We start from the raw sequence: 27,350 nt of genomic DNA, 5'->3' as shown, positions 1-27,350 counted from the left end.
ATAATAGACTGTATATAAAAATTAAAGTAGTCTCCGTGTCTGAAATGTATAGACATTTCAATACCAGTGAGAGGCACTAGGAGCTGCAGTTTCAATAGACTCCTATTCAGAAAGACAACCAACAACACTTAACATTTTAAAAAGGTGCTCAAAAACTTGCAAAAACTTTCGTTCTGGCTCCTCAGCGGATGTCATTTGAAGGTTCAGCAGACGTGTATGTGCTCAGTGGGTCGTGTACTCTGGGTTTATTCAAACTTTACCATGGATAACAGCTGCCTGCTGCAAGTAGAAACAATATTATAAGAGTAGCAGTGAGACTGAACAGTGAAGCTACAGGCTGTTCAACCAAAACAATTACCTCAAAGATGCTGAAGTGTCTACCAAATTACAGAAAGAAAAAAACGAATTCATAAAACACCTGAACTCTTCCCTTTAGCAGGATCTTGCCATCGTTTGTCTCTGAACCTCCTTGTTAAATGGAGGTGAATGCAGTTTTCCTTGTGGTGCTCACAGCATTTAAAAAAATCATTCAAACTCTGCAACAACATAACTTTTCAGAGACAATGTTGCATGGTTGCTCATTTGAATAATCTACAGACCTCACTGTGAACACTTTGCAGTGGACACTGCGTAATTTTTCGATGCATTTAGCACCACAAATAAAACCTCATGAACACTTTGAGACTTGAAGAAAAGACCTCAATCTTCTGCCTCCAGAAAGAAAGAAACCTAAAACCACTACTGTGACTCGTCCTGCTTCACATACACACACACACACACACACACACACACACACACACACACACACATACACATAAAACACAATATAGTGTTCTTGCTGTGAGACAGCATGCTGTGTGCTCACTTAAGGAAATGTCTGGGAGTGTGTTAATGTGTGTGTGTTTGACTGAGCTCACCATAAAGGAATGCTGGTGGGTCATGTGTTAAAACAACGCATGGAGAGAGACTGTGTGTGTGTGTGTGTGTGTGTGTGTGTGTGTGTGTGTGTGTGTGTGTGTGTGTGTGTCTCATGTCATCAAGCGGAGGTGACACACTCAATAATGGAAAAAGTGAAGACTTCTGGAGAAAATATCATTATGTATGATAAGGTGAGGGAGGCAGTGGGGGAGTCGGGGTATTGCATGATGGGAAATAGTACAGAGGGGAGTGAGGTGGAAACAGCTGGCCATCCAGCAGGGGGAGGGAGACAAATTGCAGAATGTCTGGCTTTGGGGAAGGGAGCTTCCCCGACTTAAGTACTCAGATCATCAGACGTCCACTCCGGGTCAGAGAGGGAAACATGATAGCAGAGCTGCTGAAGTTGCTGTAAACTCTCTGGTATCTCGAGGCCTTATTTGCTGGCAGAACACACTGCTGATCGCTGTGCTCTCTACACTACACATGGGACAAGCCCGGAGGAGGACCTGCTGCACCCATCTCACGCATTCGGTTAAACAAGCACGCAGCAACAACTTTTGAGCCTGAAAACAATCAACTGATGTCTGTTGGATTATTCTGCACGTGATGAAAATGATCAGATTTTATTAAAAGCTGAAGGTCAGTCAGATAGTGTTCGATATTTTCCCCTGTTCTCAAACTTGACTTTGCTTCCAGTTAATGTTTAAATATTGTATTTCTTCAAGCTTTATCTTCTTCATTACTGTTTGTTTATGTCCTAGATTAGTGAGTTAAAGAATATTTCATCTGAAGAGTAAATGGTGATAAAAAAAAAAGAAGTTATGTCCGTCTTTCCTTATTCAGGATAAAGAACGTCACCAGTGTTTGGGGTTACATTGTGGCCGGGAAGCGATCAAAAGCAACGTGCTCCTAAAGGTCAAAACTGAGGTCAGCAGCTGCTACACAGCTAATATTTGTACACTGAGGAGTGGGTATACAAGCCTTCACCAGCACTGAAAACCTGCGTCTATATACAGCTGCTCCAAACTGGAAAATATTCTTAAAGGTTAATGGCAATGAGGTCAAACAAATGTTAGAGTTTTCTAAATCACACAAAGTCTCTGGGCAGCATTAGCATTGCTCAGATAAAACCTTATTGAGATAATACTATTTTATTTTACTTCCAGCTACTAAGTGAGTCTAAAACTAATCAAACAGAAGTGTTTGCTCCATTAACTTTCTATGCCAAGTATAAAGATTTTCCACTCACACTGTATATCATTGAACCGTACGTCACCACTGAGAGAAAATGTCACTTCTGAAACTATTACTGCCTTCAAATGGAATTCATGAGCTTGTTTTTAGGACTAAAATTCAATTAAAGTAGCTTAACATACTTCCATTCACATGAACAATAGCTAATGTGTCACAACTCGCAAACTCTGAGGTTTCAGACGTCATTAATACCACAAGAATGGCCATTCATATGCACTCTACTCATTATGGTAAACACCACACCATAGGAACACAGCATATAAAATGTTGAGCATTGCATTGTGGGAGAAAGCAGAGCAGAACGTAATGTAAAAACTTCAGACACAACTTTTTTTTTTGTTCTATTTGTGGAATTCAGACACTTAAATAAAATGTTTTACATACTGAGGTTTATGATACAATATTATTACTATTATAGTATTGATTTAGTATCGTAAACTGCACTCCAGCCTTTAAGAGCCTATTAAATGCCTGTTGGATCGACCACCCTTAAAAATGTAGTGGGTCATATTTTTGTCCCATGACAGTCGCAATAACAAAACCCGTGCCATGAATCAGTGCCTGGTTGAAACCTTGTAACTTCATGAAAGAAGAATCTAATTTAAAGATATCATCCCGGCAGCTGGTCGCAGCTTCATAAGCTCATGACAGTCAAAGCAATAATACAAGTCACGTTTCACTTTATTGGCAGACACGTGTGCATTACTGTTTGCTCCTTTAAGTGGCTGTAAGTAGGAACCATCATGTCTAGAGGACACTAAAATAGACCAAGCTGAGCTGTATAAGGAACCCGGGGTGGGCGGACAGGGAGCCTGTTTACAATTAGCTTCATCCTAATTTCTTTGAAACGATATCAGAAAATGCTGAAGCTCAGAGGGAATTGACAAGCTGATTAGTCTGGTCTGCTTTTAGCAGTTGTCACCCTGAATAGAAAACACATCAAATTCCCAAATACTGTACATGAACACAGTCATGCAAAGTCTTTCTCCCATAACATTTTCATAACTGTGTGACAGAAGTGTAAGCAGACAAAAGCTCCCTTTTCTGTCTTCGGGGAACAACAAATCCCCTTCTCCCTGAGAGTGCGTCACTGCATCGTGAGTGGGGAACTATAAAATATTTGAACTAAATTAGTGAAACAGAGCAGAAATGTGGAAAAAAGTACTCAGTATGAGAGCACAGACCGAGGAGGACAGAAAGGGAAACCAAACCGAATCTCTGCCAGTCTTTCAAGTGTATTTCACACTGAGGTAAACAGTGGACAAACGACCTCGATTAAGAGTTAACTTCAAGTTGACTTTGTATCACGGCAAAATGCAAATTAGAAACGCTGATCCACTCCAGCAAAATGTGAAATAGCCACGCTCTGGCCTGTCTAGGCGTGACAGTTACACGTTTTCCTGTAGTAGACAAAAGTGAAAAACCACTGCATGCATGTGATATACAGGGAAGTTAAACTTACAGGTAACACAAACAACTCACCCACAACTTCCTCACCTCCTGAATTCAAACCTCATTGTCCTGCATGGCAGTCTGTGACTAAAGCCAGCAACCCACCACCCACAATACTGCAGAACAAATTGCTATTACCTTTGTTGCAGGATCTTGATCCGTGTAACATGACATTCGTGTGTGTGTAAGTTTGATGCTTTCAAAACGTGTAACTGTCACATCCAGACTTGCCAAGGCGTGGCTATTTCACGTTTTGCTGTAGTGGACCAGCGTGTATATTTCATGCTTTGCTACGACACTGGGTTGCATCACAGGATGACATTTATTTGGATTTTATGAACTTTTTATTTGTCCTAAATATTATCCTAAATAGTATAATATTTTCCTGTCTAAACTCAGAAGAAGCATGCGCTTGTCATGCTCAAGAAACATATATCAGTATATTTGCAAAGGCCACGATATTGGCTGTTGCTTCGGGACAACGGCACGGAAACCTGTCTATTCAAACAGGGGGAGGTATGAGGGTGCTCAGTGAGCGCCATGTCCTGTGTTTAGTCAGGAGACATTGTTCAGCTGTCAGAGGTATCTTCATCACTGACACTTTAATAAAGACTTTGTAGGGTTGAGGGGTGAGGTGTGGATGGGACGAGTCGGCTGCTGGACCTCAGGAGTATTTGATGAGGGTACGATGTAGCTGTACGGGAAACATCCAGAATACTGAAACAGTCTCTGCTCCTGTACTTCAGCACGATACATTTACAATGGGGTTGTAGTATAACTGCCAGCTTTAAATGAAGGGTGTTAACACTCACATTAAATAAACAGTAAACAGTCACCATTAATTACTGGATATGTTTACTGAATAGCTTGACAATGCATTTTATTGCTAAGTCCAATGAGAATACTGATACCACAGACACCACCTTCTCTGAATATGAAGCTAAGGCCAATTAGTAAAATAGAAAGATGTTGCTTAACTCTACCCTCATATTTAGCTTTACATATTTTTTACCCACACTTTAAAATTGTACTAACATCTCATCTTTAGTTTCTTTTATCCTTATATAACCTTAACACAAATGTAAACTCATGTTATGGTTTTATAGAGCGTAACATGCGGTAAGTTGTTCTCGCCAACGTTAGCTGTTTCTTCCTGTTAACAGTTCTTGTCTTTAGTTAATTGCCTAAACTGGCTCTACCTTAATATTTAGCTAGCATATCTTTTTCAAAAACAAAATGACCTACATAAACCTTTTGACTAGGTTGACTAGTATATATCCAGTGTTTTTTGTTTCTAGTTTGTTTCTTCTCTACACAAACAAACAACAGGTTGTAGTTTCATGAGTCACATACTTCCGTTTTTAGGTAACATTTTACGCTTCCATTTGTTTGTGTTAAACTAATCATCTTCTAGCTCCAGCTGCATGTGGCCGACCGTAAAGAGATTAGAGTATTACTGACCCTCGAATCAAACTTTTGACAAGAAACACATTTCCCAAAATGTCAAACTATTCCATTAATGTTTAAGTCATAATTTATGTATAAAGGCTACCTGGTGTGAAATATTTCTTTCTTTCTTTTAATGAATATTTAACTGCTGTGATTTGTGATTAGGTAACATTACTTTTTCTTAAAACTGTGTTTTTCTTTCATCCCTCCATCTCCTAATCTCTCCTGTGTCCCGCAGCCTCGTCTCTCTCTCATACACTGTTGGGGTGACATTTGAGCTTCGAGGGACCTTTGAGTGGTGGAGGAATTGAACACCAGAACAATGGAGGCAAGCTGGCGACCTTCCAATGAGTGCCTGTGTGTGTGTGTGTGTGTGTGTGTGTGTGTGTGTGTGTGTGTGTGTGTGTGTGTGTGTGTGTGTGTGTGTGTGTGTGTGTGTGTGTGTGTGTGTGTTACCTAACCTTATCTATTTGCAAAACAAATGCACCAACACAAAGATTTCCATGAAGACACATGGTTGCACAGTGAAGACTGTGTGCTGATGCTAATCAGCAATAGTGAACTACATATTATAAATTATTACAAGGCTTGTAAACTGACAAACATCACTGTCAACCTGCGAGTGATAGTGACAGTCTATGACCTTGCATTTTACTATGGCATCATCAGAAACACACAGACCACCATATACCCAGCAGCATGCAGCATTGTAACGTACTGTATGAAGGCAGAAGCATGTTATCATGTGCAACAGCTATCAGAGGAAGCAGTTAGTGACATGGGACTCCTGCTCTGTAATTTCCTCCCTCGGGTCTCTGGAGGAATCCTCTCTGAGGAAGAAAGACACACTCAAACCACCTGTTCTTCAAATGCATTCACGCAGCCTGCAATTTCTCTACAAGAACAAAAATGGCAGGGAACTACTTTGGGTTGAGAGTGGAAAATATGTAGAACCCTTGAACTGTGAAGATATAAAAACCCTAATTGCAGGTGAGAGTCCCTGCACAGGGAAGAGTTTACTTCATAAACACAGTGCCGCTGAATGTAAGCTACAGTCTGGGCTGCTGGCAAGATGTGAGCTTTAATGAGATCTCTGCAAACTGCATCTTAAAACCAAGACTTAATCTCTGCTTTTCTGATGCTTTTGTGGTCTGTAACATATGGAGTCGGTGGATGATGCTGCCAGTTGGTCAGTCTTTCTCTTTGGGTCTAGAGCAACAACAATTACTAAACAATGACTTTCTATTTTGGATCCTTCATCAAGCCAAAATGTCAGTTTTGCAAACAGTTTCGCTGACCTTAATGTTCTGTTTGGGATCCTGGATTCACAAAAACATACTTTATGACCTTGATGTTTTATGACTATTCCTAATTTTATGAGGAAAGATAAACATGATTCTCTCAGAGACTTCTGCTGTAAAAGCCCTAATTAAATAAAATGGATAGCCATCTGCTGTGTGTTTAAGCAGCACCCCCTGCCCAGATCTTGAATAAATCAGTTTGAGGTCTTCAAGGGGGTTCGAGCTTCCTGGGGTCTATCAAGAATCACATACTGTACACTGGATAGCTCAACTGCTTCCACTCTCTTCTTAACTGTAGCTTATTGTTTGTTAGGTCAGATTTGAGAATCTGGAAGAAGAACCAACAATCTCTCACAAACAGGTCCTGCTGCCTGTGGGGAAAAGACCGCTTTTCACCATAGCTCCAACATATGGCAACAATAAAGAGCGACTCCCCTGTCCTCCCTGTCCACCTCCCTTCCTCCATCCTCCTCAGTGAGGCAGAGGACAGCAGAGTGGTGTACTGTGGAGTCTGACATGCTGACCCCCGGTTAGGTCAGGGAACATGGACACCCTGGATCTCCTCTCCCTTCATCTCCATTTCTAACAAGCTGCTAGACAAGTGGGGTGAGTGATGTGAGCAGCAACATTATTATGACACTAATACTGGATGAACCTCAGGAATTACATCCAGCGATGGGAGGCAGAACGTGAGGTTGTGGAGGTCGGGGTGGTGGAGGGGCATGTAGGGAGTGCTACTTTCATGGAGTTAGCTTCCCATGACAGACAGTAAAAGTTGTATATCAACAGTAACTGCAACCTTTACCTAAATCTAGACTGAGAACTTGAAAAAACATTTGTATTTGACATGTTTTAGGGTTCAAAATCGTCTAATGTTGATGTTCATTTCATGTTACCCTGAAGACTGAGATGCCGCCTCCCTGGTTCACAGATTTAACTGGAACCAAACCGTGCAGCAGGTAAACTGACTGATCAACATAACACCAGACAACTGCTGTGACATTTGGGCCAACTGAAAACCTGCCAAATGGGAGTCTTGTTCTGATTTTACAACCCATGACTGAGACTCACTTCAAAGTCACCAGGCACTGTTTGGTGAAAACATCCTTATTACCAACAGCTCCATCACACACAGTACCCAGAGTGCCCATGTCATGGCCTGTATCCTGTTTATCCTTGGCCCTGAGGCTGGCCTGGCCTGCAACGAAACACATAAACACACACATAAAAGATGGAGAAGCAGCATTGCCAGAAGATCGAATCATCCTGAGAGTCTGGATTCTCCGTTTTATAGAGCGGTCTTAAGTGCACGGTGCATGTGCATTTAGGGCGTGTCTGAATCCAGTTTTGTTCGTTTAATGGTGGATAATCTGAGCACAAAGAAGGCACACATTTCAAAGGGGTGGTGCTTAGTTTCTTAATTAATCTCAGGTGTGTTTTGGGCGTAACATAAAGTAGACCAATCAGAGTGCCATCTCTCATTTCCCTATAAAAGCCTGGTGCGCTCGCTCCTTGGCGAATAACGACATATTTTCCAAGTTGTAGGAAAGAATGCTTCTCTGCAGAGGAAGCAGATCGGCTCATGTGCAGACTGAAGTTCAAAACAATTATCTTTCTCATTTTAATCTGTACTTTTTAAAAAAATCTTTGGCCTGTGTGCATGCTGCGTGTCTATGTGTGTGTAACAAACGTAAAAGCGTACGTTGTGAGTCCACCTGTTACTCCCTTAAGAAAGTGTCATTAAAATATCAGTAAAAAACTCAGCCCAGAATCACAACAAAGCATGGAATACACACCTTCCACTGCCTCTGCACGGCCTGGCATCACCTGGACGTGATAAGAACACGCATGTAAACAGAGGCAGGTCACGTGACAGACGTCATGTGACAAACATCAGTGAACTTTTCTTTGGGAGTTTTTTTTTACCCTGTGGTATTTCCCTAACCTTAACCAAGGTTTGTTTTTCCTAACTCCAACCACTCGAACCACGTGGGTTTCCATATGGTTTTGTTTTCCTGAAGCATGTGACACTGACACAAGACGTCACATTGATACACTTCCCTCTAGTGGACGAGCATGTGTATTACATGCTTTGCCGTGATATCAGGTTCCCGCCGAGCGGCAACCAGCTGTGACGTCGTCACCTGTTGGTTTGTGAACGGCCGTTATGAAGCCTTGAGTTTGGAATTTGGCCGGCGCCATCTTGCTAGTCCCGAGTGGTTTAGAGCCGGTAGTGATCATATTTGGACGAGCTGGGGATCTAATTGGAAACCCGGCAATACTGCGTCCTGCCCACTGATAGCAATAACCTGACTGCACCACAGGCCTGTCAATCAAACAGACACGCCCCCAAAAACCCGGCTTTTTGAGGCTTATTTTCTAATGAATGACGAGATTATTTCCAGATGGACGGCCAGAAAACTAATAAGAAGGAGAGACTTTAGCTAACAACACTGATATAACGTGTGGAGAAATTTTATTAACAGACCAGATAAATGGGAGTCTATAGAGCCTTTTTGGAGACAACCTTTGGTGGCACTAGGTGGTATTGCAGCTTCAGGCACTTCTGCATTGGCCTCATTTTTTAGACCTGGAAGCACTGTCCACTTTTATATACAGTCTATGGTTGCAGCACTGTACGACTGATTTTGGATCAGGTTTTGGTTTTGGTCAATCGCTTTCTGCTGCCTCAACATAGCAATGCACCAACAATGCGCCCGACCACACCTCATTTTAGGAGCAACATGGGTGCTCAGATGGGCGCTACTTAAACAACTAAGGTGCTGGATAGGATAATAATGTCAGCCTGAAACTATAAAAAAAACAGCTGTGAACGGGGTCAAAGACAGAGCCCTGAGTGTCATATGAACATACAGTCTCTTATACATATTTATACTTACTACATATTTAAAGAATATTTTGCGAATATGCTCACATCCTGCATTTATCTTTTTTTGTCAATAACTTTTATTTTTTCACAGTGAAACACTCCTTCTGTGCTATATTGCTGCTGTTATGTTATTTTCCATTTTGTCTCACTGTGTGCTGTAATTGTATCTGCTGGGTTAGGGTTAGGGTGACCAATTTCCCTGCAGGGATTCTAATATAATCACTTCATATTCTTGTGAAAAGAAACTACTCTCCCAGCTCAGCAGGGACATCCAACATGTCATCTACTCTCCTCCAACACTCCATCATATACCCTCGAGAGAATTTGAATTTCATCCTTGCAGTGATTGACAGGCAGTTATATGAACTGTAGGTCATCTTTGCTGGGATCCCAAATGCTTAAAGAAGCTGTGCTATAGGGGTCAGCCTCCTGTAGCAGGAGTCTAACAAAACCTGAAAACTGTAGGAGCCGCCACTCTCTCACCGGTGACCCTTTCACGGTGTCACGTAACCCCTAAAATCGATTTTCCTCAAAGTGCCTTCTGGGCATTCCTCCAAAACTCTGGAGCTGGAGGGCAGCTAAATTAAATCTACAAAGTATTCCCAGGGTGGATTGTGCTGACGTCGTCAAGGAGGCGGCCTTAAATTCTGTCAACCCCTGAAGTTGACTCCCAGTTACGGTTTACTGGTCCCAGAGGGCAGCGAGGGTGCGCTGTCCCACCGGCCAGCCAGTTATTAACCTGTTTCCACAGAGATGATGACGGGAACACGGCCTATTGTCTGGAAGTCATTAAGGGAGCCAGGGGTAGCCAGGGAGTGGCTGCATACCTCTGTTAAACCCCCAGCATGTGGACACACACCAACACACACACAGACACACACACACAGACACACACACAACCACACACACACACACACACACACACACACACACACACACACACACACACAACCACACACACACACACACACACACACACACACACACACACACACACACACACACACACACACACACACACACACACTACTCGTTCTCTTTTCAGCTGTGCCATGCTTTAAATTTGATTTTTACTTTCTATATCGGTCCAAACCTATTATAAGTACTAATAGCATGCCTTTATCAGAATAAGAGTATTCAAAATAACCGTGATAAACAGTTTGCACTGCCAAACCACTCATGCAACTTCATCACAGATGCACACAGACAAGAGTGAAGAAATGATGTTGCATGAAATGATAAAAAAAAAAAAAAAAAAAAAAAAATCCAGGGTAATATTAGAGTTGTGATTCAAAGGCCAGGGGATATATATGTTTGAGAGAGTATGTTTGCATGCTTGAAACTCTGTTTTCTGTCTCACTCAGGACTGTATTAATAGCCACAGAGGGGGGTGGAGGGGTTGGTGCCAGGAATCCAGCCTTAAAATGCAGCCCTGCTCTGAGGGGGAGATGGGGGAAGGGTTGAAGGGTGAGGAAGGGGCAACAGAGACAGCAAAGAGGATGGATGGATGGATGGATGGATGGATGGATGGATGGATGGATGGATGGATGGATGGATGGATGGATGGATGGATAAATAGATGGATGGATAAATAGATGGATGGATGGATGGATGGATGGATGGATGGATGGATGGATGGATGGATGGATAAATAGATGGATGGATGGATGGATGGATGACTAGATGGATGGATGGATGGATGACTAGATGGATGGATGGATGGATGGATGGATGGATGGATGGATGGATGGATGGATGGATGGATGGATGGATGGATGGATGGATGAGTCTGGAGAGTCTCCACAGACAGAGTGAATGTCAACTGTCTTTATCACTTTCATTCACTCATTCATGTGAAAAAGTGTGTGTAACTGGCTGGATCTGGACACACACACACACACACACACACACACACACACACACACACACACACACACACACACACACACACACACACACACACACACACACACACACACGTGCTCAAACATCTTTCCCTGCCTACAAAAGGTTAAAGGTCGAACAGACTTTGAGAAGCAAACTGTCATCTGAAGTTCCTCAAAATCAGTATGAAGTAGTTACATGACATTCACCCTGTGAAACAAGTAATAATAAAGCAGTGAAACATTTCTAAAGGCCTTTATGAAACACTACCGCCAATGTGTGTTTCCGCAAGTGTTCCTGTGTAGTAATCCCCGTTCCTCATGGCACCACTGGAGCCCAACGTTAGTTCAAACAGAGCCCTGAAGTTTGCGTTCACTGATTGGAATCAGCTGCTTGTGGCTCGTCCATCAGCTGTGCAGCTTTTCATGCAGCGCTGCCTGACACGTCTCACTACTGCTCTGTTCATATGGTACATTAATCGACCAAACCTCCTTCGTCATTGGTAAATATATATATTTTTTTTTAAGTAATTAAATCCCCTTACCCTACAATTCCCAAATAAGACATCAATTCCTCAACACAAGTATCTTTATCTGTGAAGTATGGGATCTGCTCACTTGCCAAAGGACCCTTTATCCAGGGAGGATTAATAACATTTGTCTCAGTAGAGTACATGAAGTAATATCTCCTACTGAGCTTGGCAGATGTTATCTTTACTCCTATTTTTTTGCCTGTTGTTCTTGTTCTTTCTATGATTTCATTTCATTTCCCTGCTTTAGTACTTTACTGTATAATCTCAAAAATGTAACTACATATTGGGACAACAGATGAACAACAGTTTCTGATGTATGTGGAGACTGTCGACAGTGAAGACAACGTTGAGGAAGTTGATTAAAGGATTCTCAGTAATACACATTTAAAAAAGTCATTGCTCACTTTGACCCCCACTCTCAATCTGTAAACTGTAATATATCCTGGCTTTAGTGGTGCAGTGGTTCGCGTTGTCGCCTCACAGCTAAAGGTTTCGGGTTTGAATCCGGGCCAGGGCCTTTCTGTGTGGGGTTTGCACGTTTTCCCTGTGTCTCTCCGGGTACTCCAGCTTCCTTCCACCATCCATAAAACATGCTCCTCAGGTTAATTGGTGATTATACAAATTGCTCTTAGGTGTGAATGGTCTTTGTTTCCGTCTGTTTCTATGTGCTGGCCCTGTGATAGACTGGCGATCTGTCCAGGGTTTCACCATCTGTGACCCTGTTCAGGATAAAGCGGGTATAGGTAATGGATGGATGGATGGATAGCCTGGCTTTATTACATGCCTTTGTCACAAGTATCGAAAGTGTTTGATGACCACATTTGAGGGATCGTTGTGATAAATATGTGTTTATATATACAAAAGAATATTCTCCCTTATTTTGATAAAAAAAATAAAAAAATAAAAAAAAATCATGGAAAAGCCTCATTGGACATGAATACTTCTTAAGTTAGTTTAAAGCTCAACATGGTGAGTCAGATACAATGACTGTAATAGAAGTCTCCATTGCACCATTCAGCACACAACACCAGGACATTAGCTTGATTTTTACTATTAAAATGGAGCAGAACCACAGACTCCAGATAAATGACCTGTAGTGGTTTATATCCGCCTCCATAAGCGGCAGAACAAGTATGTGTGCATCCAAGGGAGCAGTCACACTATTGTGGTTTCACCTTTTCCACAACTTATTTGCGAAAGGAGGGTCTGTGCATGTGAACGTTCACCAGCAGCCAGTAATCACAGCGCGATTCAGTTTGGACCGTGATCAGTTCATTTAAGTGCCCTGAACCTACAATCTATCCATCAACCTCCTCTCAGACTGTGACCAAACTAAAACACTGCAAGCTGCCGTGCTCTGCTGCCTGTGTGTGTGTGTAAAGATAAGAAGCAGATAGCATCGAGGTTAAGTTGTGTAATGTTAGTGGGAGATGGGGAGTGGAGGGGGTGTAACCCGATCAGACCGTGAAATAGCAACTTGAACGCTCAAAACTCAGACAAATGGATTCTAATTTTGAATGTTAGTGTGTTATTACTGTCACACAAACTTTAACGGCTTGGTCTGATTGCTAGAGAAATGAGACAAGGCTTGAGACAATGGGTAGCTTCTGCCTCGCAGCAGTGGCAGTGAGAGTGCAGATGTTCCTCCAAATTAAAACCACATTTCCCATAAATCCTGTTGCTTCCCGCTAGAATCTACGAAAAGTCATCTTGCCTTTCATTCCTTCCACTGACTGCCACCACCAATAAAAAAGCCTCTGCTGAGTTTGTACCAGACTGTTGACAGCAGAAATGCCACAGAATGTGCCAGGAGGATGATTTATTGATGTTTCATTTGGTGCATGCAGCATCTTTAAGCTAAAGCTCATGTGACATTCATGCAGCCGGTCCTTTCAGCTTGTAAACATCTGCAACTGTCCCAAACTCAGCTTTTCTATCTCAAGAAATGAGCTCTTACATAACAGGTGATGGAAGAGCTGTGCTGAGCTATAAATCGAGTTCACCCAGTTGATGTGTGTTGATAGAGAAGAGTGGATAACCCTCCGACCTGTCAGCTCTAATCTGATCTTTTCATCTGCTAATAAACACACACGGTGGAGGAATGTACTGTGTTTAATGCGGTGCGGTGGCGGCGGCTCGGGCGGTGCAGGTGCCCTTCGGGGCTCAGAAGAAAAATTAAAGTGGTTTGTGTTTCTGAGCAAGAAAACAGAACCAGAGAATGATAAAGATTTAATAAAAAGATTTCATCTGATCGAGTCCACCTCTGATAAATACTAAAACTGTTTTCTCTGGAAAGCCCTCAAGAGAAACTGATGTCTGATAAATATAACATTTTTAGATGAGATTTAGTGTTCTATGATGGTCTAAATGTTGCTTCAAAATCAGAATCAAAGTACACCCTGACAAGGTAAAATATATAATCTGAACTATATTTTACACACACACACACACACACACACACACACACACACACACACACAAATATGCACACAAATATGCACACACAACAAATCTTAAAGAGGCATTCCTGCAATTTGCACTTTTGTGGTCTTAAAGAAGCTTAAAGAGCTCACCAGAAACACATTTTGAAAAGAGCAGAGGAACAGATATTCTGACTTTTAGCCCCTTCCATTGATCAAACTACAAAAACAAGGGTTACTATATTTTCCATAATGAAACTAAGCTGCATCGTGACTGTTAAAGTCCCACATCTTTTAAACTCCTCAGACAAGTTTATAGTGCTAGTGCTGTTCTACTCAGTTTTTTATTTTATTTTGTATATTTGCTGTCTCCGAGCCTAAAATGAGATAACCCTGATGACATCACTGTGACATCATCAGGCTTATTTCCTCAGGTGTGATTAAAGCCCCAGAGCCTGAGAAGATATTATATGACTGTTTTCACAGGTGCAGCAAAACCCTTTAAGATGAATAAAATCATTGGAGTACCCTTTAACTCAAGGTCCACTTATTAGTCAGTTTTTTTTCCTGAGCTTTCAACCACATGAAATAAGGTTAAAATAAGGTTAAAAGGTTAAAACACACACATGGTGACGACCGAGCCATCTGCCGAAGAAGATGATGAGGCTAAAAGTTCTGGCAAAAGCTCGTAAGCATGTCCTCTTTTGTTTTTGTTTTTTTATGATTTTTGTCTAGTACTTAATGAATAAAAAAAAGTGAAGCATTTGTTGAGGTGATGTGAGAATGGCAGGTGAGGAAGAAAAAGAAATGGAGTGAGTGGAAGAAAGAAGAGGAGGGTCAACTGCATTTCTTCCACACTCAATGTACTCCCAATGAAGCACAACATTCCTCACAATGGCCCATTGAGACGGGTGCTTTGGCACTGTAATTGGCAACAGCGGTGTTGTCTGCATACGTGTGTGTGTGTTTGTTTGAGATGGTAAAGTGTGGAAGGGGGTTTGAGGAAAAGGAGACATTGTTGAGAGGGTTTTGTCCTAATCCTAATCTTGGCTAATTCCTGTTGCCCAGAACCATTACAGGATAGAAAAGAGCCGCACAGCTGCCTCTTTACGAACCTCGAAACCTTCCAGATGGAAAAACACACACACACACACACACACACACACACACACACACACACGCACACGCACACACACACACACACACAAACGCGCGTATACACACGTATACACACACAGCTGGGTTTCCATTCATGGATTCTTATGCGAATTCCACCTGGTGAATCAGATAGAGGTGGCGAATTATGACAAAGTTTCTCATATATTGTAAAACACTAGTCATTATCTTTACGAGGCAGATTGGGAGTAATAAATATGCCCAAAAGAAAAGAAAAAACGTAGGCCTCCACATACAACATACAACATACTTCAACTCAGCTTCATTTTAAGAGCACAGTGAAAAAAAGAAGTTCATAATTCGCACAGATACGTGCTGCAGGTGTGTTCTCGATACGAACGGGATCCTGCTGACGTGCTGCAGGTGTGTTTTTTGGGGGTAATGAGTGTGTGTGTGTGCGCGTGTGTGCGCGTGTGCGCAGGTGTGTGCAGGTGTGTGCGTCCTCTTCATGTGGTGGCTTGGCAGGTCACGGTGATGGTGCACAGCAATAGCTGGAGAGCAGGCTGGAAGGCAGACACGACTATACACATCTCCCTGGCACCGATAGCTACTGCTTAGACTTGAGCCGTGCGTGTGTGTGTGTGTGTGTGTGTGTGTGTGTGTGTGTGTGTGTGTGTGTGTGTGTGTGTGTGTGTGTGTGTGTGTGTGTGTGTGTGTGTGTGTATTGTGTCAATCAGGCCTGTTTGAACAGCCAACTGAACTTCATATCCTGTATCTTCCTCATTCTCTCTCTGACAGACAGGTGAGGATGTGGCAGCGAGGGCGAGCTGTGGTTATAATTTCCAACACTGAAGTGTGTCAAAGAAAAAAAATAAAAGCCAGGAAGCTAATTACGCCAAGCAGAGAAGCAGTGAACCTTTGTGCACACGTGTACTCCTTGACAGTCGTCTCTGATCCGTGCTTCTGCAGCGGTGTGTTTGGCTGACAGCGGGGGGATCTCCCGCTGCACAGAGAAACAGAAACAAAGGTGCCCTTGTGTTGTTTAGCTCTGACCACATGATTTCACAGAAGATAACATTCCTTGGTTGTATCCACCACATAGTTTGGTAATTGCAGATAGAGGAGCAACAGCAAATTTGCATAATGTGTGCATCTGCGTGCACGTGTTTTTAACTATTGTATGAGTCTTACACGCCTATGTGTGAATATACTTTAAATTCCAAGAATGTTGAACAGATGTGGTACATCGGATCCTCTTTGAAACAGGGCCTGCAGATAAAAGTGGTACTTGGACAGAACCTCAGGAAAAAAAAATATTTTTCTGTAATTTATGCACACACACAAAAAAAAATCTATATATGCAATATTGTTCTGTGAAAAGAGTAAGTACAACTTTTAACTATTGATTACAGTTATTTTTAGCGACGATACGTCTATTGTCGATGGCCATTGTTTTCTTGTTTTGTCTTAGTTTTCTCTGTTTTTATCTTGTTCATTGCTGCTGATCCTGAGTGCCAATTGAATTTTGTTGTATTCTTACAGCGACAATAAACTGCCTTATGTCCTTATGTATTTGGCATCAGAAGCTTGTTTTGCCCTCGTTAACAGAAATAACTTATTGTAGGTGTTTTGCATAATTATCTGCCAGTCTCTGATATCTGCTGACGAAGCTGATCATTGCATGATAGTCCGTCAGTGCATATAAACGTGTGAAAATTCAGTGTTTCAGATGATTTGTTTGATTTTTCTGTACTGGCTGCACGGTACAGCACACATTTGTCCAACATTTGTTTCTGTACTTTGTAGTTATCATGTCATCACCAAAAATGAGAGGGAACATCTGGAGCTTTGTCATCACTCATAAGTAATATGTGGTAAACCAACTAGCCAGTAGCTCCGTTGATCTAACATGCGAAACTGTCAGCGACCGAATGTCACCAGCTTCCCCACTGTGGAAAATTGTCAGCTGATGTTAGTTAACCATGTTAGCATTAAATAACATGTTAAACCCTGGTCTCTGTCTTATACAGGCTAACAGTCAGGTTTCTAGCCGAAAGAAACATAAAACGAGTAGATATATCAAATTATAAATTTAATTTCAGTCTGGAAACTACAATAAAAGGTGAATTAATTATATTGAATGCAGGAAACAGCAGTAGGGTGGAGAAGTAGAGCAGGCTGATGAGGAAACAGATGCACCTTCAGGGTTTCAGGTGAGCTCCTGATTATGAATTATGGTTTGGAGCATTTAGGTTAGTCTCAAGATGTTCAGCAAATACAACCTCTGAAAGTCAACCTAATTGTTATGAGTTTATTTTGGGGAGGTGTTGGTAGTTGTCCTACCAATGTTGAGATCAAATCGATGCTCTTAGGTCTGAGTTAACAGGCGAGACGAAAACACAGCTTCACCAAGGAAGAGCTCTGCTCCCAACAACGAAGTGACTCTCGATAGCAGCCTAATAAATGTCAGCGGGATAGGAGTACCTTGGAAGGAAATAACAACTTTGAAGTACTTGTAAAGCAAAAAAAAGTTTGACGTGATTTCATGGTTTACTTAAGTTCATAACTAAACTAAATAAATGTTGTTATTGTCTACTGGTTGTTCACAACAGTTGTAAAAGCTGCAGCCAGTTTAAGAAAGCTTTAACATTTGGCGTTAAAGCTTTCTCAGTCTGGTAGCCAAGATTCCTCTTTCACAGGAAGTGCTAAAAAAAAGGAGAATAAGTAGGTGTAATATACATACAGATGTAAATCTTTTTTCTTCTTTTTCTATAATTGGTGTCAGAAGATAAGCATTGGAGTTGGTTTTAGGAGTGAAAAAGTCATAATGGTGCCTCACTAAAATAAGTATATCTATATCTGTATATATATATATATATAGATAATAATCTGAGTTGCTTTCTTGCAAAATCACATCACAAATTCCTGAAAGTAACACTCAACATTCAAACCCACTCGATTGCAGGAATGGAAAGATTTGACTTTCCTCAGCTGGTGTGTCTTCTCTTATTTATCTAGATATTTAGAAAGATGGGACACACTTTCCTTTCCACACTTAAGATCCCATAAATTTCTGATGAGAAGGCCAGGAAAACTGCACACTCTTCATCGACTGGCTGAGTGACCAAAGGATGGATAAAATCCAGGATATTCTCTATTTGGTTTCATTAGACGCAAAGACAAGCCAGGGGAGGAAGACAACAGGGACTCCAAGATTAGTCCAATGCTAGAAGACATACTTTCATGAGCAGCATCTTGTGGGGACAGTAAAAAGTTATTCCTGGTAATAAGTCTGAAACCGTGCAGCAATAAAACTCACTGTGATCACCACTGATGCAGTGATGAACCGTGATGTAACCCAGACACAGACACCTCATGAAACCAGTTTTGGTATCGAGAATAACGTCAGTTTTACAGTAACCGGGAGAACAGGGTTGTTTTTAGATTCACCAGTGAGTTTTTGAATTTCTTAAGTAAAGTTTAGAAAGAGTTGCACAAGACCAGAGGCTGCTTTGTCTCAAACCAGAACCACGTAATTATTCAAGAGGAGCTCAAACACAGAAACTGAACCCACGTGGTTTTCACAGGACAGCGGCAATAATGAGTGACTGGAGCCTCCGTTTCACAATGCTGATTTCACATATTTGGATCAGGTCTGAAGAACCACAAAACCCCACTAACCTCACCTCCCAGGAGCCTACACGACTCATGTTACTGTACTTCATGAATCTTTGAGCATCCTGGCGGAGGGCTGTTGTGCAACCACAGTGACACATCCAGCGCCTCACATGACACATCATCGCAGCTGCAACGCAACACTGAAAATATGCCTCTTTACAGTAATTACAGGATTACATATTTCTGCTGTTGTATATCAATTTTCCATCCATAATATAAAGTATCTGGAGTATGAAGTGGTGGGTCGACACAACTATGTCAGAGCTTCTGTGAGCTACAACCCAGCGGGACATAAACTACAAATTTACTTTGATGAGAGTCCTGGAAACTTGAGATTTAGGCAACTTTTAACATGACAGCAGTGATTTATAACCTGCGGCTGAAAAAATTCAATTCAAATTGGCTAAAACTAAGTGCAGGTGTTATAGGCAAGCTAAACCACCTAAATATTAGATAGCGTGATTGCAAACTAGTCTAAACAGTTATCTAACAGTAGCCTAATACAAATGGTTAATAGCTAGCTAAAACTAATAACTGGAACCGTTACCTAAAAATAATGGATGAAGATACAAATATCTACCACAGTAATTGACAGTTTGAATAATAAACAATAAAGTATTGTGTGAATTAAAATTATGAGCAAAATGTAGTGGATGGTCAAAACATTGCTAACAGCGGTTGAACAGTCAGCTTAACGTGTCAGCTGACTGACGGAAAGAAATAACAAAATAAATATAACAAGCTAAATCACAAAAAGTAATGGTTCAAATAGATAGCTAAACGTAAAAGGTAAACGGTTGAAATAGCTCAAAGTAATGTGTAAATCGTCGGCTTAAAGCAGCTACTGAATAAGAACTTCAAATACTTGAAACAGTTAGCTAATTGATGAATTGTTAAAATAACAGCAAAGGATAAAAGTTGAAATAGTTAAAAAGTGTCTGAGAAATGGTTGACAACGTTATCTTAAAGCTGATCTATAAAATCCAGCTTCTGACACTAGTAGCAACATTAAAAGCTAGAAACTAAACTGAACCAAACACTGACAGTTTAGTTGTTCACTGAATACAATCAACGGTGTTAAATGACATCTAGTTTAATATCAATGCAAATGAACACAAATGGAACATAATGAGTTACGATGATGATGATGATGAAGGCTTTTCATCAGTCATACAAGGTTGGACACCACTTAAGGACTCGAGATCAACACATTCACATTCACATATGCGGTAGTTACTCACATTAGTCTTGCTGGACACGGCGAATGTGGCTCGGCTGGAGAAGCGGGTGATGGAGGGGCTGCTGCTGGACACCGGGCTCGTCACCATGGAGGAAACTCTGGAGCTGGCGGGGGGGCTACTGGAGGTGGGGGAGGATGAGAAGGGCGCCGGTGGGGATGCAGGGCTGGATTGAGTGCTGAGGCTGCTGTAGGTCTGCGCTTGGCTGCCCAAGGTGGAGGTCTGGATGTGGAGGTGAGCCTGGCTCTGCGTGTGAGCCTGACCCTTCCCGTAGATCACCTCCTTCACCTCCTGATGGTTCTCCTGGATGTCATTTAGGTGATTCTTGTGGTTCTGGATGTAATTGTGGTTGTTGTTGTTCAACAAGGTGCTCCTGTCACATGTGATACCACTCAGGAGCTCCACCTGGCGGGTGAGAGCCTCCAGCTGACTCCTGAGCTGCCGGTTCTCCTGCTGGAGCTGAGCCACGGCTCGTCCGAGGGGCCCGCTCAGGCTGGCCGTGTCCTCCAGACGACGCTCCATACCCAGCTTAAAGGTGCTGACGTCCACGTGGATCTCTCTGATGGCGTCCTGGAGGGTGTGCTCGTAACGGGCCAGAGCTGCACACACGGTCTCCCCCTCTGGAGAGGAAGATCGTGGGTGACACAAGTCTCCCATCTCAGCCAGGGTTGAGGCTTCCATCGGCTCAGCTGCTGCTCCTGACGACCCGCTGGGAACGGGCCAGACGGCCTCTCAGTCTGTGAGTTAACGTCTGTGAGGGAGATCTGCTGGCCACTGGAGATTGTGTTGCCTCAGTCAATGTGCTGAGGGTTTGGCTGGAGGGGGTGGGGAGTGATGGATAAGGGCTGGGAGGTGAAGGTTTGTTAGTGGAGGGCAAAGGTCTGGTCTGCGTTATCCCCACTCCTGAGATAGGACGTCCCGAGCTATGTCTTCTTCAGTGAGCTTTGTCTTACTCTGGAGTCTGTTTGAAACAACGAAGGACGTAAGACTGTCAAACTCCTAAAACTTAAACCTAAAACCTAACATTTCCTTTGCAGGACAATGAGACAAGAATCCAATACAGTAACACTGAAACAAAAGCACGTAATAAATAATTCAATTCTGAATGTCAAACAAAATCAGAAACATGACATTTGATTCAAACACAACAGTTTGGACTGAAAAGAGCAAGAAAATCTTGTTTTTAAGGATTAATAATGACAGAAGGAAAGCATGCATCTCTTTGAAGCAGCTATGTGTCATAACTGACATTAAACACAGCAGTGAGGTAATCGTCCCTCACAGCTGCAACGAACCTACCTCCAATCTGCTCTCTGGTGTAGCTCACCACTTTCCTCAGCGCTGAACAGCTGTCTGCATGTGTGTGACTGTGAGTGAGCTCTGCTCTGTGCTTCCAGCTCTCTGGTTTGTTTAAACTCTCAGGTTGAGCACTCCTCTCTTCTGGCCCGGAGGAGGGAGGAGACAGGGAGGGGTAAGGGAGGAGGGTGGTGGTGGAGCGGAGAACCAACACGGAAAGAGTAGTAAATGTGCAGGGAGGGAACGAAGGGAGGCGGACTGGGTTTATAACTCTCCCTCCTCCTCTTCTTTATATCATAAGTATGTATTTCACTTCGTCATTATAAGAAAATAACAGATGGAACAAAGGTAAAGAATATCTAAGGTTCTTATTGTTTATTTCATTCAAGTGTATTATTTCTTCATAGCCATTTACAGAAAAATACAAAAATGAAAATAAAATAAAGACCATTTACCATTTTTAAATCTGCTCTGATGACTTTTTTATCTGAACATTAGATCAAATACTTCAGTAAACCTATCAGTGTTCAAGTCCATGAGACAGCAAAAGTCAGCACAGATTTCTTATGACATAAGTAAGTTACCAAGATGCAAAATATTGTATTTATGTAACATTCTCTAAGTAACGTACTTTTATAAAAACATCATGTAAAATGATGTTTTTTTCCTCAAACTAATCCCTAAACCTAACGCTCATTACTTTTCACGCCCAGGCAAAACGTCACACTGACACAGTCTCCCCTAGTGGACTGATGGGTGTATTACACACTTTGCCGTGGACAGTTATCACCTAACCCTGCCGTGGAGTGAAGAACCAATCAACAAGCTCAACACTAAAACGTTCTTTCTACTTATTTTGCTTTGGTTTCGTATCCTGCAACATTAGGGCCTCACGATCTCATCAGGTTCCTTTCTGAAAACAGGAAGCTGTTTCTTAAAGAAAGCTCTGATAAAGTCACCACACACTACTGGCCCAACAACAAAAGACAGAAAGACAACGTTAGCGACTAGAGAATGAACACTGTTGAGCATTTTAGCAGTTAAAGAGCCAGATGTTATTTGCAGGAGTTGGTGGAGACCAAAAAGAGAGATAAAAGAGGAGTGATTATTGGATTTACATTTGTCACGTGGCCAGAATAATGATGCCAAATGAATGAATATCGCTCTCCGCTGGCTGGAAGTGTAACTATGTGCAACCACATTGGCCACTAGTGGCGAAAAACTATTAATGCAGCTTTAAAGTTCTTCAGATCTTTTTCCTGACTTGGTTTGAGGACTCTGTGTTTATTTGTTATTAACTCCAACTATGAAGACCCTTGGATCATCAGGGTCGCTTTTAGTTAAGCACTGTTTTAAAGGGGTGATGAAGCTGCTGGTTGCTAATATATGTTTTCACTTTACACATATAGTGACAAATTAGAGTAAAGCTTTATATTACACGATTTCCACCACCATTTGTTGTAAACAGTACATAGCATATGTCAGCGCGTTCGTTGATTTGCGAAGAGAGAGTCCAGGAGAATTGTTATTTCTCAGTTCAGCAATTTATTTAAGCATTAGAGAATCAAAATCAGCATGTACATGGATCTTTTCTGTTCAGAAAACCACAGACTGCAAGCAGTTAACTGTAGCCAACTTTCCAAAAAAGAGTCCCTACCTTAGCATTACACAGTTTTAAATGAGAAGGTGCTCCTATCTGATTGGTCATAAAAAGGTGGAGAGGCGTGGTTTAGACTTAGCTCTCCCTTCATTGGTGCGTAGGCTGGTCTCACTTCCGCGCCGCTTCGCTTCCACCAGTCACAGGAAACAGCGCCCTGAAGGGGAGGAAACCCTACACTGTCTCATGTGCTGCTCCTGTTCACTGCAAGGTTCCTCTTATCTGTTCAGTAGTCATAACTTTATCAGAGAGCGGCACCGAATCTTCATGTCATGGTGTTCTCCCTGAGCGTGCACCTGGTGTGACCATGAGGTGTGAGAAACAGTAGGACAATGCCTTAAATTGTGCAAGCAATAAACTCATAAACTCAATAAACTCATAAACTCAATGAACTCATAAACTTGTGCATCAATAGTTTTTTTGTAATAAGTAAAACCTTGGCTCATTGGTTTGTATAAAAGCATAAAAGTATAAAAGTAAAACAGGTCTCCCTAACACATAGATGTATACCATTAGTCTTAAGTCATTATAGGGGGGTTAATGGGGGTTGGATTGAGTTTCAGTGATTTTGTCCTGTATTATTACCCTAAAGGATGTCTTCATTTAGTTATTTTTATAAGTTCTGTTCTATTGTAGTTTTGTGCTTGATGGCAGGACGAGACAGACGAAGGACCACCACCCTCCCCCTTGTAACTGGACCCCAACCGAGCAAACATTCCACACCAGATAGCAATTGTGTGTGTGTGTGTGTGTGTGTGTGTGTGTGTGTGTGTGTGTGTGTGTGTGTGTGTGTGTGTGTGCGTGTGCCTGCGCCAAAGACAGACTCATGCAAATACTTTGACACTCCACCCTCCTGATTACTGTCAACAGTTGAACTGTGCGCGTGTGCGTGTGCGTGTGTGTGTGTGTGTGTGTGTGTGTTAAGAAGTGTGTGAGGGTTAGGAGACGAGGAGGGGGCTTTTTCCTGGAAGATTGTCTCCCCCCTGTTTCCACCTCTCTCTCACACACACACACACACACACGCTAACACCCCCGGCAGGTTTTATGTAAGTCTGCGGTGGGCAGTACGATACACAGGTCAGAGGTATCAGCTTCATCACTCATCTGGGATTCTTAAAATTGGAGAAAGTGTATCTTCCAGGCTGATAAATCTGGAAAAGTATATTTTTCTTTATTTTTAAAAGGCTCAAATGAAGCTTTTAAAAATGTTCTCCCTTGAAAAGTCAAGCATAATGACAAAAACAACATCGTGATCACTCATTTTCTACGTCAATATTGCAGATCTAAAGGATTGTCTGACAGAACTTAAGACCTCCAATTCATTTGTTCATTCATAGCAGCGGGTCGTCTCGTGGAAACTGAAACGTTGGGTTCATTTACCTCTTAAAGTGATAAATAAATAATGAATACGGAAACAAATCACTTCTTTAATTTCAAATATGATTATTTAGAGTGTTTTATTCTTCACTAAACTGACTTTATTTTTGTGTGCATATGAAATAACAAAAAAAAAGAAGATTTGCACTTAATCTTGTGCTGCTGTTGCCTTCATGTTAATGTATGAAATTCTGACCGCAGCCTGAAACAGACGGAGAGGTACTACGTTCTCCTGCGTTCTCATTCAGCATGAATTTGACCTCAGTTCATAACAAAGGGTGGTGCTAATACCATATTTTGTTGTTTACCTAATTACATTTAACTGAAAAGTAATAATAGCGAAGGGAATATCGTTTTCAGTGTAGACAACTCAAATACTAGTGTGAATGGAGTCCAGTTTGACACTTAAACCATGTTTCAAATTTGAATGGAGTTAGTAGCCCGGTGTGTTGAGGAGTTTGAAAGCTGCACGGTTACGGTGATTGGATGGTGTGACATGCACTTAGCAGCTGAGGCTTTGTGCAATATTTAATGCTGCATGTTTTAACTCATTAAAAAGGTTTGAAATTGTTACACCAAATTCTTAAAGTCCAGCAATCAATATTCATATTTTAACAACTGATCAATTGACTGCGTGTCATGAGAAAGTGGTGCCTCGTAATGAATTGTCTCCAACTCCGCCGTTCTCCTCAGCTACATAAGCGTTTATTAGTCTTTTAGCTAATTGTTTTGGTTTAGCCTCTAACTGTACTGTTTTGGTTCAGTGTCACCATCAGCTTTATAATAAATATAGAGGTCATCTATCAATGCTGTGCTTAAAGTTTGTTTTGTAAACCCCAAGAAGAAAATCCAGAATTATGACAAACTCATGCTTTGTCATGCAACATCATGATGTGATCCATTAAATGATCAAATTCAATTTAACTGAATGCAGTAAAAGGAAAACGTTTCTCATTTTTCTTGGACCACTTTTTACCGTCCCCGAAGTACCGCTGTGAGTCCATGGACCCCACTTTGAGACCCACTGCTTTCCAGTAACTATGAGTCAGCAGGTAATGTGGTTTGATCTGCATGAATCAGAGTGACATGAAATTAAAAAAAGCTTCAGCTGCAGTCACAACAACAGATCTCTCTTTCTTTCTGCGCTGCCTCCCTCGATCCAGTTTGAGCTGTTTCATTTTTTTGATAATGACCGAAAATGTTTGACTCCGGCTCCCCCAGTGCAGAGCTGAGGCTGTAAACGTCCAGTGTGATTACTGAAGAGAAGAGCTTTTATTCTTTTCCTCATCTGGTCCTCACCCAGATAAAGTATTTGTTGGTCTTGCAGAGACATTTGCAAATACACGTCTTCCCCTGTGCAGCAAAGGCTGCCTCAACAGATTAAGTGTGGATTAGGTCATGTAGCAGACTGGAAGACGTTTGGGGTTTCAGAAATACAGCACACTTATGGTGTAGCATATATCACGGTTGTCAAGGGGCAAACATCTGTAAAAAGGAGGGAGCAAAAGAAGTGGTTATTTGATGCTTTTGTACTTTTTTTTTAAAACAAGTTCAACACAGATCTGAAAGCAAACAGGTTTTAAAGACTAAAGAAATAAACTGTGGGCAAAAAAAGTCCAATAATCATGTTAAAGACTTCATTCACAAGGCCAATACATATTTACACACGTTACCTTGAAATGAGTCCTTCGTATCTACTTAAGGAGCAGGTCCCCTTCCATAGAGGGCACCATGCTGCACCACCTTTCAACAGTAGCCCAGAAGAGTCAAACTAAATGGCTCAAGAGGGCCTTTAGAGTTTTTATTGAGCTTTTTACCACCATAAATTCTCTTTCACAGTTGGAAGTGGAGCGGTGCTCAGTTGGATGAATCTGCAACTTCAAACTTCGAGGCCACTAAATTCTGGACACTGCTCCTTTAAAGTGATGAAAGCCAAACTCAACCAGCTTTAAAGATATATTTCAAGCTATAAATAGTTTTAATATTAACACGGGTATAAATTTGAATCTGTAATGTGAGAGAGGTTAGTCATGGGGACAACTCTACAAGGAATTATCACCTCGCTTTGACATATTTAGCCCACCGATAGCTGTAACCTGACTACACCGCAGGCCTTGTCAATCAAACAGATCCCCCCCCCCAAAACACAGCTTTTTGCAGCTAGTTTGTCGGTAACTGTGTCTGTCTGCTGTTTGGTGCTGACCAGGTAGTGAATTAAGCATTTTTACTCTAAACATCTGCCTATTGTGGAAAAGTAGAAAATAATGCTACAAGAGCTACAATCAAACGGTAAAGTCGGGAGTTCGACAGATAAACCATGACCGCAATTCACTATAAAGCTCAATAAAGCCAGCTGAAAATTTTGTTACAAACATTTATTCACAGTTACACAGTTATTTGATTTTCTTGTTATGAAAATATGGATGGAATTTCATCTCTTTGATACTGTCTCATATATTGGTGATGAGAGATATTTCACTGGCCTGTCTCTGACTGTGGTCCAAGATTATAACAGTGAAACAAAACAGGCAGAACACAGATACGGTCAGTGCAAACACAGATCTCGAGGGGTGATAACGGCCCTCAGTTGCACGTAATGTTGCTCAATAAGTCAAGACAAGGGCAGACAAACACTCATTAAATGATTGACACATTTAGATGAAGTGATCAAGGTTCTCACACTGCTCTCTTTGTGTCTTCTACAGGAAAACATGATGACGGCATGATGACATCCAACAGGTTGCTTTGGCTGTCACACTAGATCCTTAAATTTACCTCCTGTTGGAAAAAATGGAAATGTGAAAATGGAAATGTGAATTCAAATGTGGTTTTAGTTGGAAGAAATAACTTTTTTCCAAACAATAAACATGGTTTTCTTTTTCCTTCTG

At 41.6% G+C, this 27,350-nt stretch overlaps 1 protein-coding gene and 1 long non-coding RNA gene across 4 annotated transcripts in view; one reads left to right on the top strand and one right to left on the bottom strand.

The window, feature by feature from the left end:
- The window catches only part of smtnl (smoothelin, like), a 33,358-nt gene extending 12,545 nt beyond the window's left edge, over nt 1-20,813 (bottom strand). Inside the window, exons 1-2 of one of the 2 annotated variants that reach the window (XM_069147410.1) lie at nt 20,136-20,813; nt 16,133-16,219 (exon numbers count right to left, since the gene is read on the bottom strand). In XM_069147410.1, the coding sequence (XP_069003511.1) occupies nt 16,133-16,219; nt 20,136-20,813 (765 nt within the window). The remainder of the gene's footprint in view (nt 1-16,132; nt 16,220-20,135) is intronic. The other variant, XM_069147411.1, reaches the window with a different exon arrangement.
- LOC138196989 (uncharacterized) lies at nt 1,384-27,350 on the top strand. 2 transcript variants are annotated; one of them, XR_011178178.1, is made up of 5 exons: nt 1,384-1,557; nt 1,762-1,845; nt 5,312-5,401; nt 20,529-20,871; nt 27,168-27,350. It is a non-coding gene; the product is annotated as an uncharacterized lncRNA (long non-coding RNA). The 2 variants fall into 2 exon arrangements; XR_011178179.1 differs by lacking the exon at nt 20,529-20,871.

The sequence above is a fragment of the Embiotoca jacksoni genome, unplaced genomic scaffold, assembly GCF_022577435.1.
Source record: "Embiotoca jacksoni isolate LCO1_2020_lvr unplaced genomic scaffold, fEmbJac1.0.p SCAF_14, whole genome shotgun sequence".
NCBI classification, from domain to species: Eukaryota; Metazoa; Chordata; class Actinopteri; family Embiotocidae; genus Embiotoca; species Embiotoca jacksoni.
This window is presented reverse-complemented; position numbering and strand designations above follow the sequence as displayed.